This window comes from Oncorhynchus clarkii, unplaced genomic scaffold (genome assembly GCF_045791955.1).
Source record: "Oncorhynchus clarkii lewisi isolate Uvic-CL-2024 unplaced genomic scaffold, UVic_Ocla_1.0 unplaced_contig_1140_pilon_pilon, whole genome shotgun sequence".
NCBI classification, from domain to species: domain Eukaryota; kingdom Metazoa; phylum Chordata; class Actinopteri; order Salmoniformes; family Salmonidae; genus Oncorhynchus; species Oncorhynchus clarkii.
The window spans coordinates 28,831-48,986 of record NW_027260861.1 but is presented as its reverse complement, the minus strand read 5'-3'; the positions used below and the strand labels follow the sequence as shown (position 1 = coordinate 48,986).

The following is a 20,156-nucleotide window of genomic DNA, read 5'->3' as shown; positions in this document are numbered from 1 at the left end:
AGCTGGTTACGCACTAGCGTGTCCTCCCACCTAAAATAATACTACAGACTACTCTGTCAAATAATATACATTGATTATACACATGTTTGGATACCTGTGCTTTTCGTTATAGTTAGGCAGTTCGCTAGCTAGCTAACGTTATATTCCAAAAATATTCAATTGTCTGCGTTGGAAGAGGTAGACAGACGAGCTGTGTGGGAGGAGGCCATAACCAGGACGAGAGCGAAGTCGGAGAGGCCGCTTGTTACCTGAGGGGAGGGCATCGAAACGGTAACAGACTAGCTAGCGTTATACTTGCAGCTATTTGGAAGCTTGCCAGTTAGCCAGAGTTGACTATTTTTCCTGTATCTTTACTTCAGTGCAACTGTCAAATCAAACGATGTAGCAAGCTAGCCCCTGTTGTTTTATCCAAACATTGTGCTAGTTAACTACAAATTAGCTACAGTCACTGTTTGTAGTAGTAGACCGGCAACACCCCTCAATCACTGTTTACAGTAGAGTAGACCGGCAACACCCCTCAATCACTGTTTAAAGTAGAGTAGACTGGCAACACCCCTCAATCACTGTTTACAGTAGAGTAGACCGGCAACACCCCTCAATCACTGTTTACAGTAGAGTAGACCGGCAACACCCCTCAATCACTGTTTACAGTAGAGTAGACCGGCAACACCCCTCAATCACTGTTTACAGTAGAGTAGACCGGCAACACACCTCAATCACTTTTTGTACTAGTAGACTGGCAACACCCCTGAATGACTACACCCCTAAATGACTACAGACCCGTAGCACTCACGTCCATAGCCATCAAGTGCTTTGAAAGGCTGGTAATGGCTCACATCAACACCATTATCACCATTATCCCAGAAACCCTAGACCCACTCCAATTTGCATACCGCCCAAACAGATCCACAGATGATGCAATCTCTATTGCACTCCACACTGTCCTTTCCCACCTGGACAAAAGGAACAACTATGTGAGAATGCTGTTCATTGACTACAGCTCAGTGTTCAACACCATAGTTCCCTCAAAGCTCATCATTAAGCTAAGGAATCTGAGACTAAACACCTCCCTCTGCAACTGGATCATGGACTTCCTGACGGGCCGCCCCCCAGGCGGTGAGGGTAGGTAGCAACACATCTGCCACGCTGCAGCTGCCCAGGGGTGCGTGCTCAGTCCCCTCCTGTACTCCCTGATCACCCACGACTGCATGGCCAGGCACGACTCCAACACCATCCTTAAGTTTGCTGATGACAAGAGTGGTAGGCCTGATCACCGACAACGACAAGACAGCCTATAGGGAGGAGGTCAGAGACCTGGCCGGGTGGTGCCAGAATAACAACCTATCCCTCAACGTAGCCAAGACTAAGGAGATGATTGTGGACTACAGGAAAAGGAGCACTGAGCACGTCCCCATTCTCATCGACGGGGCTGTAGTGGAGCAGGTTGAGAGCTTCAAGTTCCTTGGTGTCCACATCAACAACAAACTAGAATGGTCCAAACACTCCAAGACAGTTGTGAAGACAGTACGACAAAGCCTATTCCCCCTCAGGAAACTGAAAAGATTTGGCATGGGTCCTGAGATCCTCAAAAGGTTCTACAGCTGCAACATCGAGAACATCCTGACCGGTTGCATCACTGCCTGGTATGGCAATTGCTCGGCCTCCGACCGCAAGGCACTACAGAGGGTAGTGCATACGGCCCAGTGCATCACTGGGGCAAAGCTGCCTGCCATCCAGGACCTCTACACCAGGCGGTGTCAGAGGAAGGCCCTAAAAATTGTCAAAGACCCCAGCCACCCCAGTCATAGACTGTTCTCTCTACTACCGCATGGCAAGCGGTACCGGAGTGCCAAGTCTAGGACAAAAAGGCTTCTCAACAGATTTTACCCCCAAGCCATAAAACTCCTAAACAGGTAACCAAATGGTTACCCGGACTATTTGCATCGTGTGCCCCCCCGCAACTCCTCTTTTACGCTGCTGCTACTCTCTGTTGATCATATGTGCATAGTCACTTTAACTATACAGTACGTTCATGTACATACTACCTCAATTGGCCCGACCAACCAGTGCTCTCGCTCATTGGCTAACCGGGCTATCTGCATTGTGTCCCACCACCCGCCAACCCCTCTTTTTACGCTACTGCTACTCATCATATATGCATAGTCACTTTAACCATACCTACATGTACATACTACCTCAATCAGCCTGACTAACTGGTGTCTATATTTCTTTATTTACCTACACACACACACACCTTTTTTTCACACTATTGGTTAGAGCCTATAAGTAAGCATTTCGCTGTAAGGTCTACCTACACCTGTTGTATTCGGCACATGTGACAAATAAACTTTGATTTGATTTGATCACTATTTATAGTAGTAGACCAGCAACACCCCTCAAATGAAACTCCTCCATCTGCTTCCCTCACCCATACTATTGATGTCTTGGAACTTGTGCATTCTCCCCCTAGCCAGCCGCAGCCCGGCCTGAGACACGGGTAGCAGGATAGGGAAGCAGAGCGGAGAGGCCGCCGCCACAGCGGGGCCGGCGGACAAAATGGCGGGCAGCCCTGAGAAGAGTGTCTCAGCGCAGGAGTGGAAGGAGCAGGGCAACCGCCTCTTCCTCAGCCGCAAGTACCAGGAGTCGGCCGCCTGCTACAGCAAAGCCATCGTAAGGACAAGGCCTCGGGAGAAGGGGAGAGAGTGTGGAGTGTGTGTGGGTGGAACTGAGGTAGTGTCCCAAATTGTAACTTTGCGAAGAGTGTGTGCGTGTGCAAGCGTGGCATACTTAGGAATGGGATAAGGGTGTGAGGAAGGGGGATATAAATAGTGAATCATGTGTTTGTCCCCAGAAGCGAAACCCCTCAGTGTCTGTGTACTACACCAACCGGGCACTGTGCCACGTGAAGCTGCAGCAACACGACAAGGCCCTGGCCGACTGCAAGCAGGCGCTGGAGCTGGACCCCCAGTCAGTCAAGGCCCTCTTCTTCCTGGGTCAGTGTCACCTGGAGATGGAGAATTACGACGAAGCCATCGGCAACCTGCAGAGAGGTGGGCTGGGGACCAAGATGGCAATCAAGGGTCCAGACACAGAGGGTGCATCTCACTAGTCGAAATAGGCCTCCTATCCCGTAGTCCCCCTGTCCCATAGGCCTCATGTCTTCTCTCCTTCATCTGTACTCATTTTAAAGAACTGGACAAGTGTCAAAAGAAATTCCCAATATACATCTACCAGGTAGTGTTAACCAGTCTTTGGATTTCAGATCGGTGTAGATTAAGGAGAGGAAATTAAGAGGTAGCTACTAGACTATTGAGATGAGGAGAGGAAGCTACTAGACTGTTGAGACGAGGAGAGGAAGCTACTAGACTATTGAGATGAGGAGAGGAAGCTACTAGACTGTTGAGACGAGGAGAGGAAGCTACTAGACTATTGAGATGAGGAGAGGAAGCTACTAGACTATTGAGATGAGGAGAGGAAGCTACTAGACTATTGAGATGAGGAGAGGAAGCTACTAGACTATTGAGATGAGGAGAGGAAGCTACTAGACTATTGAGATGAGGAGAGGAAGCTACTAGACTATTGAGATGGGGAGAGGAAGCTACTAGACTATTGAGATGAGAGGAAGCTACTAGACTATTAAGATGAGGAAGCTACTAGACTATTAAGATGAGGAAGCTACTAGAATATTGAGATGAGAGGAAGCTACTAGACTATTGAGATGAGAGGAAGCTACTAGACTATTGAGATGAGAGGAAGCTACTAGACTATTGAGATGAGAGGACGCTACTAGACTATTAAGATGAGGAGAGGAAGCTACTAGACTATTAAGATGAGGAAGCTACTAGACTATTGAGATGAGAGGAAGCTACTAGACTATTAAAATGAGATGAGGAGAGGAAGCTACTAGACTATTGAGGTGAGGAGAGGAAGCTACAAGACTATTGAGGTGAGGAGAGGAAGCTACAAGACTATTGAGGAGAGGAGAGGAAGAATATCAAGATGCACCCATCCCGGACACACTCCCATTCGGGAGTCTAGATACACACATCAAAATATATTTATAAGTTACTTGCCTAAGTCCTAATAAAAAAGTATTGACAGGACATTGGATTAAGTCAGCTCATTTATAATGCAAAGCTTAATTTTCACCATTAATAATAATAGTTGTCCTTCATTTGGCCCTCAGCATATAACCTGGCGAAAGAGCAACGGTTGAACTTTGGTGACGACATTCCCAGTGCCCTCCGGATAGCCAAGAAGAAGCGCTGGAACAGCATCGAGGAGAAGCGCATTAACCAGGAGAACGAGCTGCATGCCTATCTCACCAAACTCATCCTGGCAGAGAAGGAGAGGTGAGAGATTCTTTGATTCTGTGCTCACCTATAGTTTGTTTCCGGCTGTGTGTTCTATATATGTTGTGTATCAGTGGACGGCTCATAGCAGTGGCTGGAGTGGAGTCTAGTGGCTGGAATGGAGTCTAATGGAATGGTATCCAGCATGTTTGATGCCATTCCAATCACACCGTTCCAGCTATTATTATGACCCGTCCTCCCCTCAGCAGCCTCCACTGTTGTGTGTGTATATATAATGTGTGAGCTAAGGTTCTCCTCTTGTAGGACAATAGAGACTCATCTGAATCTGTTCCAGCCACATGATGGGAACACTGTAGGGTTTGGGAGGGGGATTTACAGAGCATGAATTGACTTTGTGAATCAGAGAATAGCCATTTTGATTTAGTTTGATTTAGTTTTTCCACAACACTCAAGTTGAAATGAAACAACCATAAACGTGTTGTTTAACAATCAATTGCCATTAGTCAGTGGGAAACCACTGCATTCTCCCAGCCTTGTTGGTAGAACGTCTCTAACAGTAGGGGGCATTAATATAATCATAATATATGCCATTTGGCAGACCCTTTCAACCAAAGCAGTCATGCAGGCATATACTTTTCATGCCCGGTGGTCCCGGGAATCAAACCCACTATCCTGATGTTGCAAGCACCATGCTCTAGATTACTGTTAATTAACTGTGTGCTTGGCGTCACTCTGTAAAAAAAATCACCAACTGTGGTTGGTGTGTAAAACCAGTTAGTCCATCCATTTATAGGCCTACAATCCATACTATCCATTTATATTGCAGTAAGTTAAGCCTTGGTTGGCTGAAGTGGTTGGTTGGCTGATGACTTTGGTCCTATCCTCAGGGAACTGGATGACAGCAGAGAGGAACAAGACGCCAAGTCGGAGGAATGCAGAAGCCGACACGACCTCACTAAGTTCCCCTCCAAACACGTGAGTCCTAAACCAAGTGTACGAGCATCCAGCTAACGTCCAAAGACGCAGGGTATAAACAAATAACAATGGGAAAATAAGCACTTACCCACATTCTGTTTAGAATGCTCTCGTAGCCTAGGTTACGAGAAATGGTTAAACAACTAAAGGGTTTTCATTGGCTAAACCAAAGACATGTTAACACAACCTTACTAATCAAGATCTGTTTTTTTCCCCTCATAAGGATATGCAACAGAACAGGGGTGTTATGCTCCCAAAAACTCTGAGTGGGCATAAAGTATGTGAGGATGGCAGGGGGTGGTCTGGAGGGGGGTTTAGGAGAATTTAGCAGTTGTGCTTAATTCTATGTCAAATGATGTTTTTTTGCAAAGATAAGAATAACTCTTGAGCTGCCTGTATCCTCCTGACTAGTGGTAAAATAAAATATATACATATGCTAGACTAGACTATTGAGATGAGAGGAAGCTACTAGACTATTAAAATGAGATGAGGAGAGGAATACACCAATCTGAGTAAAAGATTGAGAGGAAGGTGAGTGTTATTCAGTACATTTAGTAATTGCTTGCTTTTCTAGTCTACCAACCTTACCAGCAGACAAGCCAGCCTGATAGTTAGACAAGCTACTCTAACTTAAATGATAGGTAGCGAGTTATGAGATAGGTGGCTAGTAGTGTGTCTATATATAAAAAAATATATATATTTTTTACAGGACAAATCTGAGTAGGCACGTGCCCCTGTGTCCCCTATGGGCACGTGCCCCTGTGTCCCCTATGGGCACGTGCCCCTGTGTCCCCTATGGGCATGATGCCTCTGCAACAGAACATGTTTTAAACCTGTTTAAATCGGGTTTGGTCTTACTCTAGCTTATTGCATGTATGTGTGTCTTTCGGAGGAGTTGGGATAAAGGGGAAGTAAGATTTTGGTTGGACCTTGTGTACAATTGATGAATAAAGGGATGTTAATTTAGGTGTCACATTTCTCTACAGGACAAGCACCTGTCAGACATGGAGGAGCTCTTCTCTCAGCTGGATGAGAAGAGGAAGGTGAGTGTTCTACTGCCTCCTGCTGGATACAGGATCAGGGGGAGAATCTCTTGTTGCATTTCCTTGATTCTTCCTCTCCCCTTTCCTCGCCTCTGTCTGAACACCCATTGGATGAGAAGGTCAGAGGTCCCTCCCCTCTAACCTTCCCATCGAATGGTTTTTGAGAAGGAGGCGAGTAATAGGGAGATCTAAATACAAGTTTCATCTTGTCTTCTGATTGGCTGGGTGAAAATGATTCCAAATTGCTTCCACCTGTCCAATCCTCTCAGATCTAGAGGAGCGGCTAGTCTGCTGTGGAGTAGGGGTTAGGGGTTTGGAACTCATCACTAGCCCATACATAATCAATGGTTTGTGTTTGATGGCTATCACTCTGGCCATACTAGAAACAACTCTCTATTCCTAAACCCTTAAACAATCTGAACCCAAACCCTTCATTAATAACAAATACCAGGTCCGAATGTACAAGACACTAAAATATGTAACTACAGTATACATCTGTTCTAACATGGCTATTTAGTGATAACCGCTGTTTGTTTAACAGAAGAGGGAGATCCCAGACTACCTGTGTGGAAAGATCAGCTTTGAGTTGATGAGGGAGCCCTGCATTACACCCAGTGGGATCACTTACGACCGCAAAGACATCGAGGAGCACCTACAGGTAAGAATTAGTCTCATCAAACCTGACCTCATCAAACCTGACCTCATCAAACCTGACCTCATCAAACCTGACCCTAGGCAACAGCAGTGACTGGGTCAGGTTTGAAAGATGGGCTCTTACGGCATACTTGATAAGGTGGAGAAAAAAATTCTGGGGTGGGTCATCTTCAGACAGACAACTCTCCCAGCAAATCACGAGGCAGACATGCCAAAACGTCATGATTTGAAACCAAAATTTGAAGGCAAAACCTTTGCAATGGTTTTAGTGGAGGTAGTTGATGCAAACTAGACACTTGCGAAATGCACTCATTAAAAATAACCTCAGTGATTGCCATCTTGCTAGCTACTATTTAGTATTGTATTCAAGCGGATAAAGTAGTGATCAGGTATTGATGTAGGCAGTGAGGTAGTTATTCTATGCCAAACTGACGTTCTGTTACGTACAGACATGTTAAACTGGAACAACCTGGATGTTGCCTCCCACAACCCATGTAAAAGAATAGTTACACATCATTTTTGCTGTAGTATTATTAAGTATTAAGCAGGGGTGAATGTAAGGCGGTATGGTCCGGTACGGTGTCCCTGCAAAGTATATAGTGGGGGTATGTTGTTCCGGTAAAACATGACCCTATCTCAACAATAATTAAAACAAGTCAAGAACTGTATGCTATTACACCACTATCATTACAGCATGTCAGAGACATGAGACATGAAAATGGCTCCCAAAATGCAATGTGGTTGGACGAAAACACAGACATTTTGCCAAAGTAGAGATGAGTGGCCGACACCGAGACACGCGCGGTCAGCAGTGGACACATACATTCTGTCCTAATGACAAAGAGAGAATGTCATCAGACTTTCTGAGGCTTTATGTCACAGATGCTTCTTTCCATTCACCACTGTTTGGAGGCTGGAACTGAAATATACTGTGAGTGGATGAACGCAGGCTGGAACTGAAATATACTGTGAGTGGATGAATGCAGGCTGGAACTGAAATATACTGTGAGTGGATGAACGCAGGCTGGTAGCCTATTAGTAAAGCAGCCTTTTTCAAGTGATGGCTTGGCAATCAGATGAAAACATCATAACTGTTTGTGTTTATGCCACAATAAAAGGTCATACATGTTAAATGACACATCTTTACGACTAGGCCAACAGAGATGCTATTGAATTAATAGGGATTCAAATCAAATCACATTTGTCACATCCACCAAAACAACAGATGTAGACCTTACAGTGAAATGCTTACTTACAAGGCCTTAACAAACAATGCAGTTCTAAGAAAATACCACACAAAAAAGTAAGAGATAAGAATAACAAATAATTGAAGAGCAGCAGTAAATAAGAATTTTTTATTTTGTTTATTTTTTGTTTCACCTTTATTTAACCAGGTAGGCCAGTTGAGAACATGTTCTCATTTACAACTGTGACCTGGCCAAGATAAAGCATAGCAGTGTAAACAGACAACAACACAGAGTTACACATGGAATAGTGGGGCTATATACAGGGGGTACCGGTACAGAGTCAATGTGCGGGGGCACCGGTGTCGAGGTAATTGAGGTAATATGTACATGTAGGTAGTTATTAAAGTGACGATGCATAGATGGTAACAGAGTAGCAGCAGCGTAGAAGACGAGAGGGGTGTAATTCTCTGATCAGGCTCATACATTCTGTTGGTCAGGAGGTTCTGTACCAGGAAGAAATGAAATGTACTTTCAGCCCTGCTATTAAGGGTGTTATGTCTCCCATAGGATCCTAACTGTCTTTGTTCTTATGTTTGCAGCGAGTGGGCCATTTTGACCCGGTGACACGCAGCCCTCTGACTCAAGACCAGCTGATTCCTAATCTGGCCATGAAAGAGGTCATCGATGCTTTCATCATGGAGAATGGATGGGTGGAGGACTACTGAAGGAGGGAGGGAGAGAGGGAAAGGGGTAGTTGGAATCATTCCAAAAGAAGAACCAGACATAAAAAGACGACAACAAACCAAACAAGTATGATCTGCACTTTAAAGCTGAGGCCACACCACAGACTGACATACCTTCACTAGGACTGAGACCACACCACAGACTTACATACCTTCACTAGGACTGAGACCACACCACAGACTGACATACCTTCACTAGGACTGAGACTACACCACAGACTGACATACCTTCACTAGGACTGAGACTACACCACAGACTGACATACCTTCACTAGGACTGAGACTACACCACAGACTGACATACCTTCACTAGGACTGAGACTACACCACAGACTGACATACCTTCACCAGGACTGAGACTACACCACAGACTGACGTACCTTCACCAGGACTGAGACTACACCACAGACTGACATACCTTCACCAGGACTGAGACTACACCACAGACTGACATACCTTCACTAGGACTGAGACTACACCACAGACTGACATACCTTCACTAGGACTGAGACTACACCACAGACTGACATACCTTCACTAGGACTGAGACTACACCACAGACTGACATACCTTCACTAGGACTGAGACTACACCACAGACTGACATACCTTCACTAGGACTGAGACTACACCACAGACTGACATACCTTCACTAGGACTGAGACTACACCACAGACTGACATACCTTCACTAGGACTGAGACTACACCACAGACTGACATACCTTCACTAGGACTGAGACTACACCACAGACTGACATACCTTCACTAGGACTGAGACTACACCACAGACTGACATACCTTCACTAGGACTGAGACTACACCACAGACTGACATACCTTCACTAGGACTGAGACTACACCACAGACTGACATACCTTCACTAGGACTGAGACTACACCACAGACTGACATACCTTCACTAGGACTGAGACTACACCACAGACTGACATACCTTCACTAGGACTGAGACTACACCACAGACTGACATACCTTCACTAGGACTGAGACTACACCACAGACTGACATACCTTCACTAGGACTGAGACTACACCACAGACTGACATACCTTCACTAGGACTGAGACTACACCACAGACTGACATACCTTCACTAGGACTGAGGCCACACCACAGACTGACATACCTTCACTAGGACTGAGTCTACACCACAGACTGACATACCTTCACTAGGACTGAGACTACACCACAGACTGACATACCTTCACTAGGACTGAGACTACACCACAGACTGACATACCTTCACTAGGACTGAGACTACACCACAGACTGACATACCTTCACTAGGACTGAGACTACACCACAGACTGACATACCTTCACCAGGACTGAGACTACACCACAGACTGACATACCTTCACTAGGATTGAGACTACACCACAGACTGATACTAGGACTGCCATTAAATCTCATGTTGATCTAAACAATCTCTTTCTGTTTCCATCCTTGTCCCCCCATTTATTTTATTGTGTGTCTCAGCTGCTCATACTAGTCAGACCCAACAATCAGGACACGCTAGCAAACATTGCACCGAATCAGAGCACATCATCCAACAACAGGACCCAATCAGAATATAGTACCCAACACCTTTGGCCAATCTCTTGAACGTTACTCTCAGAACAACCAATCATATTGCAGACTCCTAAACCCAATCACATCCTAGACCTCGAGTCTACAAGTGCAGCGATTGACCAATCAGGGCTAAATGTACTCTACTTGTGGTGATGCTCCACAACTTGTCTTCTATTTTAAAATCTCCTTTTCTACGGGGAAGAGGACTGTCTGAGGCACCGCCATGTTTTTGCCACTCTCCATTGTAGTCCTCTTGAGTGGCTTGTAGATGGTCCAATGTAGTGCTCTTGAGTGATGGGCCAATTTTAAACCCAACCTGATCTCTTACCACCACAATGCAGCACTTCTCTATATCCTCTTGGAGGGCTGAAAAGACTGTATAAGCAGTTGTATAATATAGAGAGAAACCCAAGCCCTCATCTTCAGTGTTTTGCAGTGTGCAGGGAAGCACTATGTGTAATCAATATGATGGAAGGGTCCGGGAAGAGCATTCAAGGCTTTGTGCAAAGGGTTGTTTTTTGACCAAGGACGTCTCTAATTTTGGCGAGCTGAGTTTCCACCATTTTGTTGCCTCTCATCTGGCTCATACAGAGCTGAGCGTTAATGAATGGGGAAGTGCGTAGCAGTAGGGGTCAGGGTTGGGGTCAATTCTATTTCAATTCCAGTCAATTAATTAAACACTATTCCAAATTTTCTTTAAAAAGATTGCTTTAAAATTGTGTGAGTCACAGGTGTGTTTGACGGCTGTGTTTAATTGTAATGTGTTTTCTCTGGTTTTACATGTCGCTGAATGTTTGCAGGTGGTGTCCTGTCTGTGCCTCAAGTGGAGTTTGAAGTAGAATATGGAAGTCAGTCATCTGATTGGCTTTGAGAAGGGCTGTCTTCTCCTCAGTATAACTTACTGCTCGGGGTCTCTCTTGTTTTAATGATTCCATGCTTAGAGCCTTAGTCCAATGGCTGGGGTCGATTACATTTTTCAAGTGTCGATTTTAGAATGCAAATTCATTAAATTAAAATATCCTGATTTAAAAAAGTCATTTTCAATTCGACCCCTCAACCCTGCTGCAAACAGATCGTTTCCTCTTCTCATTTCAGAAATCATATGACCCTGTTTGACTTACCAACTGAAAAGGATTGAATGTGAAATGAACCTGTATATTCCTACCCTCTGCTGGTTATGAGGATGCACAGTTATGTTGTGTTAGTCGTGAGTATCAATATTATGTGTACATGTAGGGGTGTGTTTATGTGGGATAGGGGTGTGGACATACTCCTCTCCCCCTAGGCCCCGATTCCTCCTAAGAGGGGGGTGGGAACTTGGGTACAGTCCAGTTTCTCTGGAGCCTCATTGGGACTGTGAATGTTCTTTATTTCACTGTTGTGCTGTTGTCTACAAGTGTTCCAATAAAGGCTACAACTTAGAGGCTGCAGTGTTTACATTGATAATCAAGATACAAATGTCCATCTTATTTTCAAGTACTTTATTTTCTTTAAAAATAAATGTCAAATATATTAGCTGCATTCCATGGCCCGGTACCATGGAACCGATGGGAAAAGTCCCAGAAGTGGAAACGGCAGGAAAACCAGTGTGTGACTTCCAGGGAATACAGTCAGAACAAGCCACACTCGTCTCCTATTGGTCAGTAGACGTTCCAATAGTCTTTGACCGCTTTGTTTCTTTGTCTCTGAACAGATGGATCACTGATCTACATAGTAGTTAAGACGACAACGGAAATACAGCTTTTGATAACTTTTTGGGCAGTTTTCAGTTGCCAGGAGTGGTGTGGTGTGGTGCCATTTCAGTTGACATGATACTTTTGAAAAGTGCATCCTTCCTGCTCCCCCTCACTAATCAGGAACCACTGTGTGTGTGAACTGTGCTATCTGAGGGGGGGAGGGGGGGGGTGTTGAGAACTGTGCAAGAAATCTATGATTTCCTCAGAGGGGAAAAAGGAATGATGCATGTTGAAAGTATTCTAACAGGGCTTTGGTCACGGGTCAGGGGTCAGCCCAGGAAGGTGGATATGAAGACACTGGTGTCCAGATTGAGCGTGGCGTGCCACCAGCGGTCAGGGAAATACAGCACCTATCAGCAACAACACAAAGTCAGTGACAAGTCATTAATACTTGATATTATTATCTTCCTGCTTTGCCTTGGTAAGACAAGAAATAATCTGAATGCAGCCTATCATTCCAATTCAGTGAAAACAATGGCTCAAAAGTCATGTTTGCCTCAAACGTAGTGACCCCATGGTTGTTTTAAGTGTTTAAAATATTCCATAGTTGAAATTTCAAAAAGAAATATGGCCTCAAATGCCTCAAAAGTAAATTTAGCTCATGTTAGTGACCCATGGTTGATAAATGTGTTTAACATTTCATGGTGGAAATTCCTCCAAATGATGACCCCTCTGATTGTTATCCTCATTCTGTTGGAAAATGCATACAACATTATTTTAGCTGATGTTAGTGACCTGTGTAGATGGAGGGAAGGGTGACAGTTAAAGTATTCCGATATTCAACCACAGTCTAATCTATTATGGCTGCGTTGGCACAGGCAGACCAATTCTGATCTTTTGACCAATTATTGTAAAAAGAGCTGATCTGATTGGTCAAAAGATTAATTAGTAGAAGGAAGGAGAGATCTGAATTGGGCTGTGAACACAGCCTTAATGGTAGTTTTCTGACCTCTCCTGGCCGGATGGTGCACTCTATGGGCTTCTCCTCAAGCAGGTAAGGATATGTGTCTTTGACCCAGGACAGGGTGGTGTAGTTGGGGTGGAAATGGGGCGCCTTGTCCGGGGGGTACAGGAACCAGCGCTGTGGTGGTTGGAGAATGAAAATGTATCTCATACTGTTGTGTTTAACAGACGTGCATCAATTACAACAAGGTAGTGTAGCGTGCTAAGGCTAACAGCATCAATGACAAGCTAGTGTAGTGTGCTAAGGCTAACAGCATCAATGACAAGGTAATGTAGCGTGCTAATGCTAACAGCATCAATGACAAGCTAGTGTAGTGTGCTAAGGCTAACAGCATCAATGACAAGGTAGTGTAATGTGCTAAGGCTAACAGCATCGATTACAACAAGGTATGGTAAATGTTGAGGTTGACCCTGGATTCAGGCTTACACCATTCTACCTACTGGTGCTGGACCAATGTTAACATTAACCAGGTGTCATTAGGGAGGCTTGGACAGCTGTAACCAGGTGTCATTAGGGAGGCTGGGACAGCTTTAACCAGGTGTCATTAGGGAGGCTGGGACAGCTGTAACCAGGTGTCATTAGGGAGGCTGGGACAGCTGTAGCCAGGTGTCATTAGGGAGGCTGGGACAGCTGTAACCAGGTGTCATTGGGGAGGCTGGGACAGCTGTAACCAGGTGTCATTAGGGAGGCTGGGACAGCTGTAACCAGGTGTCATTAGGGAGGCTGGGACAGCTGTAACCAGGTGTCATTAGGGAGGCTTGGACAGCTGTAACCAGGTGTCATTAGGGAGGCTGGGACAGCTGTAACCAGGTGTCATTAGGAAGGCTGGGCCAGCTGTAACCAGGTGTCATTAGGGAGGCTGGGACAGCTTTAGCCAGGTGTCATTAGGGAGGCTTGGACAGCTGTAACCAGATGTCATTAGGGAGGCTGGGACAGCTGTAACCAGATGTCATTAGGGAGGCTGGGACAGTTGTAATCAGGTATCATTAGGGAGGCTGGGACAGCTGTAATCTGGTGTCATTAGGGAGGCTGGGACAGCTGTAACCAGGTGTCATTAGGGACAGCTGTAACCAGGTGTCATTAGGGAGGCTGGGACTGCTGCAACCAGGTATCATTAGGGAGGCTGGGACAGCTGAAACCAGGTGTCATTAGGGAGGCTGGGACAGCTGAAACCAGGTGTCATTAGGGACAGCTGTAACCAGGTGTCATTAGGGACAGCTGTAACCTGGTGTCATTGGGGAGCCTGGGACAGCTGTAACCTGGTGTCATTAGGGAGGCTGGGACAGCTGTAACCAGGTGTCATCAGGGAGGCTGGGACAGCTGTAACCAGGTGTCATTAGGGATGCTGGGACAGCTGTAACCAGGTGTCATTAGGGAGGCTGTAACCAGGTGTCATTAGGGACGCTGGGACAGCTGTAACCAGGTGTCATTAGGGAGGCTGGGACAGCTGTAACCAGGTGTCATTAGGGAGGCTGGGACAGCTGTAACCAGGTGTCATTAGGGACAGCTGTAACCTGGTGTCATTGGGGAGCCTGGGACAGCTGTAACCTGGTGTCATTAGGGAGGCTGGCACAGCTGTAACCAGGTGTCATCAGGGAGGCTGGGACAGCTGTAACCAGGTGTCATTAGGGACGCTGGAACAGCTGTAACCAGGTGTCATTAGGGAGGCTGGGACAGCTGTAGCCAGGTGTCATTAAGAAGGCTGGGACAGCTGTAACCAGGTGTCATTAGGGAGGCTGGGACAGCTGTAACAAGGTGTCATTAGGGAGGCTGGGACAGCTGTAACCAGGTGTCATTAGGGAGGCTGGGACAGCTGTAACCAGGTGTCATTAGGGAGGCTGGGACAGCTGTAACCTGGTGTCATTAGGGAGGCTGGGACAGCTGTAACCTGGTGTCATTAGGGAGGCTGAGACAGCTGTAGCCAGGTGTCATTAGGGAGGCTGTAACCAGGTGTCATTAGGGAGGCTGTAACCAGGTGTCATTAGGGAGGCTGTAACCAGGTGTCATTAGGGAGGCTGGGACAGCTGTAGCCAGGTGTCATTAGGTAGGCTGTAACCAGGTGTCATTAGGGAGGCTGGGACAGCTGTAACCAGGTGTCATTAGAAAGGCTGGGCCAGGTGTCATTAGGGAGGCTGGGACAGCTGTAACCAGGTGTCATTAGGGAGGCTGGGACAGCTGTAACCAGGTGTCATTAGGGAGGCTGGGACAGCTGTAACCAGGTGTCATTACGGAGGCTGGGACAGCTGTAACCAGGTGTCATTAGGGAGGCTGGGACAGCTGTAACCAGGTGTCATTAGGGAGGCTGGGACAGCTGTAACCAGGTGTCATTAGGGAGGCTGGGACAGCTGTAACCAGGTGTCATTAGGGAGGCTGGGACAGCTGTAACCAGGTGCCATTAGGGAGGCTGTAACCAGGTGTCATTAGGGAGGCTGGGACAGCTGTAACCAGGTGACATTAGGGAGGCTGGGACAGCTGTAACCAGGTGACATTAGGGAGGCTGGGACAGCTGTAACCAGGTGTCATTAGGGAGGCTGGGACAGCTGTAGCCAGGTGACATTAGGGAGGCCGGGACAGCTGTAACCAGGTGTCATTAGGGAGGCTGGGACAGCTGTAGCCTGGTGTCATTAGGGAGGCTGGAACAGCTGTAACCAGGTGTCATTAGGGAGGCTGGGACAGCTGTAGCCTGGTGTCATTAGGGACGCTGGAACAGCTGTAAACAGGTGTCATTAGGGAGGCTGGGACAGCTGTAGCCAGGTGTCATTAGGGACGCTGGGACAGCTGTAGCCTGGTGTCATTAGGAAGGCTGGGACAGCTGTAACCAGGTGTCATTAGGGAGGCTGGGACAGCTGTAACCAGGTGTCATTAGGGAGGCTGGGACAGCTGTAACCAGGTGTCATTAGGGAGGCTGGGACAGCTGTAACCTGGTGTCATTAGGTAGGCTGGGACAGCTGTAACCTGGTGTCATTAGGGAGGCTGGGACAGCTGTAGCCAGGTGTCATTAGGGAGGCTGTAACCAGGTGTCATTAGGGAGGCTGGGACAGCTGTAACCAGGTGTCATTAGGGAGGCTGGGACAGCTGTAACCAGGTGTCATTAGGGAGGCTGTAACCTGGTGTCATTAGGGAGGCTGGGACAGCTGTAACCAGGTGTCATTAGGGAGGCTGGGACAGCTGTAGCCTGGTGTCATTAGGGAGGCTGGGACAGCTGTAACCAGGTGTCATTAGTGAGGCTGGGACAGCTGTAACCTGGTGTCATTAGGGAGGCTGGGACACCTGTAACCAGGTGTCATTAGGGAGGCTGGGACAGCTGTAACCAGGTGTCATTAGGGAGGCTGGGACAGCTGTAGCCTGGTGTCATTAGGGACGCTGGGACAGCTGTAACCAGGTGTCATTAGGGACGCTGGGACAGTTGTAACCAGGTGTCATTAGGGAGGCTGGGACAGCTGTAACCAGGTGTCATTAGGGAGGCTGGGACAGCTGTAACCAGGTGTCATTAGGGAGGCCGGGACAGCTGTAACCAGGTGTCATTAGGGAGGCCGGGACAGCTGTAACCAGGTGTCATTAGGGAGGCCGGGACAGCTGTAACCAGGTGTCATTAGGGAGGCTGGGACAGCTGTAGCCTGGTGTCATTAGGGAGGCTGGGACAGCTGTAACCTGGTGTCATTAGGGAGGCTGGGACAGCTGTAACCAGGTGTCATTAGGGAGGCTGTAACCTGGTGTCATTAGGGAGGCTGGGACAGCTGTAACCAGGTGTCATTAGGGAGGCTGGGACAGCTGTAGCCTGGTGTCATTAGGGAGGCTGGGACAGCTGTAACCTGGTGTCATTAGGGAGGCTGGGACAGCTGTAACCAGGTGTCATTAGGGAGGCTGTAACCTGGTGTCATTAGGGAGGCTGGGACAGCTGTAACCAGGTGTCATTAGGGAGGCTGGGACAGCTGTAACCAGATGTCATTAGGGAGGCTGGGACAGCTGTAACCAGGTGTCATTAGGGAGGCTGTAACCTGGTGTCATTAGGGAGGCTGGGACAGCTGTAACCAGGTGTCATTAGGGAGGCTGGGACAGCTGTAACCAGGTGTCATTAGGGAGGCTGGGACAGCTGTAGCCTGGTGTCATTAGGGAGGCTGGGACAGCTGTAACCTGGTGTCATTAGGGAGGCTGGGACAGCTGTAACCAGGTGTCATTAGGGAGGCTGGGACAGCTGTAACCAGGTGTCATTAGGGAGGCTGGGACAGCTGTAACCAGGTGTCATTAGGGAGGCTGGGACAGCTGTAACCAGGTGTCATTAGGGAGGCTGGGACAGCTGTATTTGAAACATGTTCATTTTGTTTGTCGTTTCCCCATTTATTCCTCTTTCTTCAAGGTCCTATTGTTGTTTTATTTATGTAAAGTGTGTTATGACTCATGTGAAATGCACTTTAAATAAATCTGACTTGATTTTAAGATATTCTTAGGAGAAATGATGAAGCATAAGGTGGACCATGATTTGATAGGCAACAGTTAATGTGTTGTTTACCTTCCTGCCATAGATGACCTCAGAGTAGCCAGGTCCATGCCAATGGAAGGGTACACCGGTTCCCGGGCCTAGTTGGGTGGGTAGATAAAGGCACAGGAGGTAAGCTTCAACAGAGGATGACAGCCTGTTGTTTACAGTCACCACAGTAACTGGCTGTATGTATCACACACACTATTAAGATGTCCTCTTCTCACAGATGCATCAGTGTGCATGGAGGTTTGTTCAGCTCTCTGCCAAACTGACAGCTGCAGGTGGCAGTTAATGCATCAGAGTTTAGCCTCTTGCTTCGTACTCTCTGTCCGGTACAAGTCGTCCCTGCTACTGATTGGTAACGCCATATGCAGCTGTACGACATGATTCTGATATCCCTGGTATAGTGTAATCCACAATATATTAATAATAATAATATTATACACTGTGTACAAACATGAGGAACACCTGCTCTTTCCATGACAAACTGACCAGGTGAAAGCTATGATCCCTTATTGATGTCACTTGGTAAATCCACTTCAAATCTGTGTAGATGAAGGGAAGGAGACAGGTTAAAGAAGGATTTTTAAGCCTTGAGATGTGGATTGTGTATGTGTGCCATTCAGAGGATATTTAAGTGCCTTTGAACGGGGTATGGTAGTAGGTGCCAGGTGCACCGGTTTGTGTCAAGAGCTGTAACACTGCTGGGTTTTTCACGCTCAACGGTTTCCGGTGTGTATCAAGAATGGTCCACCACTCAAAGGACATCCAGCCAACTGGACACAACGGTGGGAAGCTGTGCTAACAGCCATACAGATCCACTGACCTGCGATCCCGAAGCTGTAGGCCCCCGTGGTGTGAGGCAGCATGTAGCGTGGTGCCTTGTAGTTCTCAAACAGAGAGTGCCACTCCGTGAAGTTGTTGTCCCCAAAGAAATACAGAGTGTCTGTCAAAGAGAGACCGGGTGAGATACAGGATGTCTGGCTGTGGGAACTTTTCATTGCTTCTGTTAATGCTTTGACTTTTCAGCGTGATCACATAACATGCTGTATTATATTACGGATCATGGTTTGTCTGTTGAGCTCATGTACTGTACAACGACCATTAGGTGTTCTAGACAGAAAACTCACCACTGCCCAGTGTGTCCATAGACTGAGGCCTCAGCAGCAAGTCCACAAACTCCTCAAACCGGACATCCACTAAATGATAATGAAGAGGCAAAGTAAGGTACTACAAATAAAGAACACTGAATACCTTCTAGGATGACTACATTGTGTGTGTACCTTTCCTGTAAGAGTAGGTGTTGGCAGTACTGAGCCTCACCATCCTCTCTCCATACTGCTGCAACAGGCTCGACTTGGAGCACAAGAACTGGAATTTCTGAAAACAAAACAATTACATTCACCAGAGCCCATTGCTATACTGATAGGCCTTACTATGAGACAAGTTGATTTTTGTAATTGCTTTTTTGATTCACACGTACCGTATTGTCAGAGAAACCTTTCAGGATGACTGGTTTGGAGTAGGCATATCTGGGAATAAAACGAGGTGTTACACACACTGGTGCAAAACTAGATAGAAAATAGGTGTTTCCAAGGTATGGGTGCAGAACACACACAGTGTAATGATTTACAGAGACTACAAACACACCCAGGCTGAACACATGAAATAGACTACAGTACGTACTGTTGGATAAACTGGCGATGTGATAACGAAGCTTTGTCCCAGATGTCAATGTTGCAAGGACCCTCATCAGTCAAACTGTATTCTGGATTTGACGACCTGCATGCGAGGGGAAAATGCTTTTTGGGCTACGAATACTAGTATTATTGAATGCATGTAAGAGTTAGATAGATTAAAAGTTCAAATCTGTGGAAAAAAATAAGAATAGAATTAGCCGTCATTTATAGATGGTCAAAGACGTAACTTATCCTAAAATAACCACTCACCAGCCTCCGTCATTCTCCGACACCAGTGCATCTAAAGCCGATCTCCAAAACAATAGGAGAAACACTTGTATTCCGAGTTTATATTCCATATGGAAATAGCTTTACAGTGCTTCGCAAGTACGCCTCATGTCCGTATACCTTTATGGCGTTACGTATTTCTAATAGAAAGGCTTTAGATTGCTCCTGCCGGTTGTGCCAATGCCCATTGGCTATTGATTTCCTTCTTCCTGAAGTGTAGTGTTCATATGGACCAATCACAGTTGACCAACGAGCTGTCTATGGAGGGATCTACAAGAAGTACAATTAGTATTGTTTTTGGCTAGACGGGATGCAGCTAATGTCCGAAGTGATCTTTCGTAGCATGTTAGGAGAATTTACAGCAGATTAGGTCATTAAATAACCAGGTAAAGAGAATTAGGTTGAGGTTAGGAAATGGGCTAGGGTTTGCTAATATTCTTCCCTGACGCCACTGTAACATGCACATGTTGACGTTACTTTGACATTAGCTGCATACCTTCCAGCAATGA

The 20,156-nt window shown here is 46.5% G+C and overlaps 2 protein-coding genes across 2 annotated transcripts; one reads left to right on the top strand and one right to left on the bottom strand.

Annotated features, from left to right (window-relative positions):
* The first annotated feature begins 48 nt into the window (after positions 1-48).
* LOC139401951 (E3 ubiquitin-protein ligase CHIP-like) lies at positions 49-11,923 on the top strand. Its single transcript, XM_071145977.1, has 8 exons — positions 49-270; positions 2,471-2,670; positions 2,852-3,050; positions 4,187-4,352; positions 5,201-5,288; positions 6,275-6,331; positions 6,873-6,989; positions 8,772-11,923. The coding sequence occupies exons 2-8, from the start codon at positions 2,557-2,559 to the stop codon at positions 8,895-8,897; spliced, it is 867 nt and encodes a 288-aa protein (XP_071002078.1). The 5' UTR covers positions 49-270; positions 2,471-2,556; the 3' UTR covers positions 8,898-11,923.
* A 43-nt stretch (positions 11,924-11,966) lies between these two features.
* LOC139401953 (jmjC domain-containing protein 8-like) lies at positions 11,967-19,868 on the bottom strand. The gene is made up of 9 exons (XM_071145978.1): positions 19,630-19,868; positions 19,367-19,462; positions 19,164-19,212; positions 18,964-19,060; positions 18,811-18,879; positions 18,507-18,626; positions 17,711-17,778; positions 13,186-13,317; positions 11,967-12,586 (listed from the first exon to the last, which is right to left on the bottom strand). Exons 1-9 carry the CDS (start codon positions 19,716-19,718, stop codon positions 12,506-12,508), a joined length of 801 nt encoding a protein of 266 aa, XP_071002079.1. The 5' UTR covers positions 19,719-19,868; the 3' UTR covers positions 11,967-12,505.
* Positions 19,869-20,156: the final 288 nt, after the last annotated feature.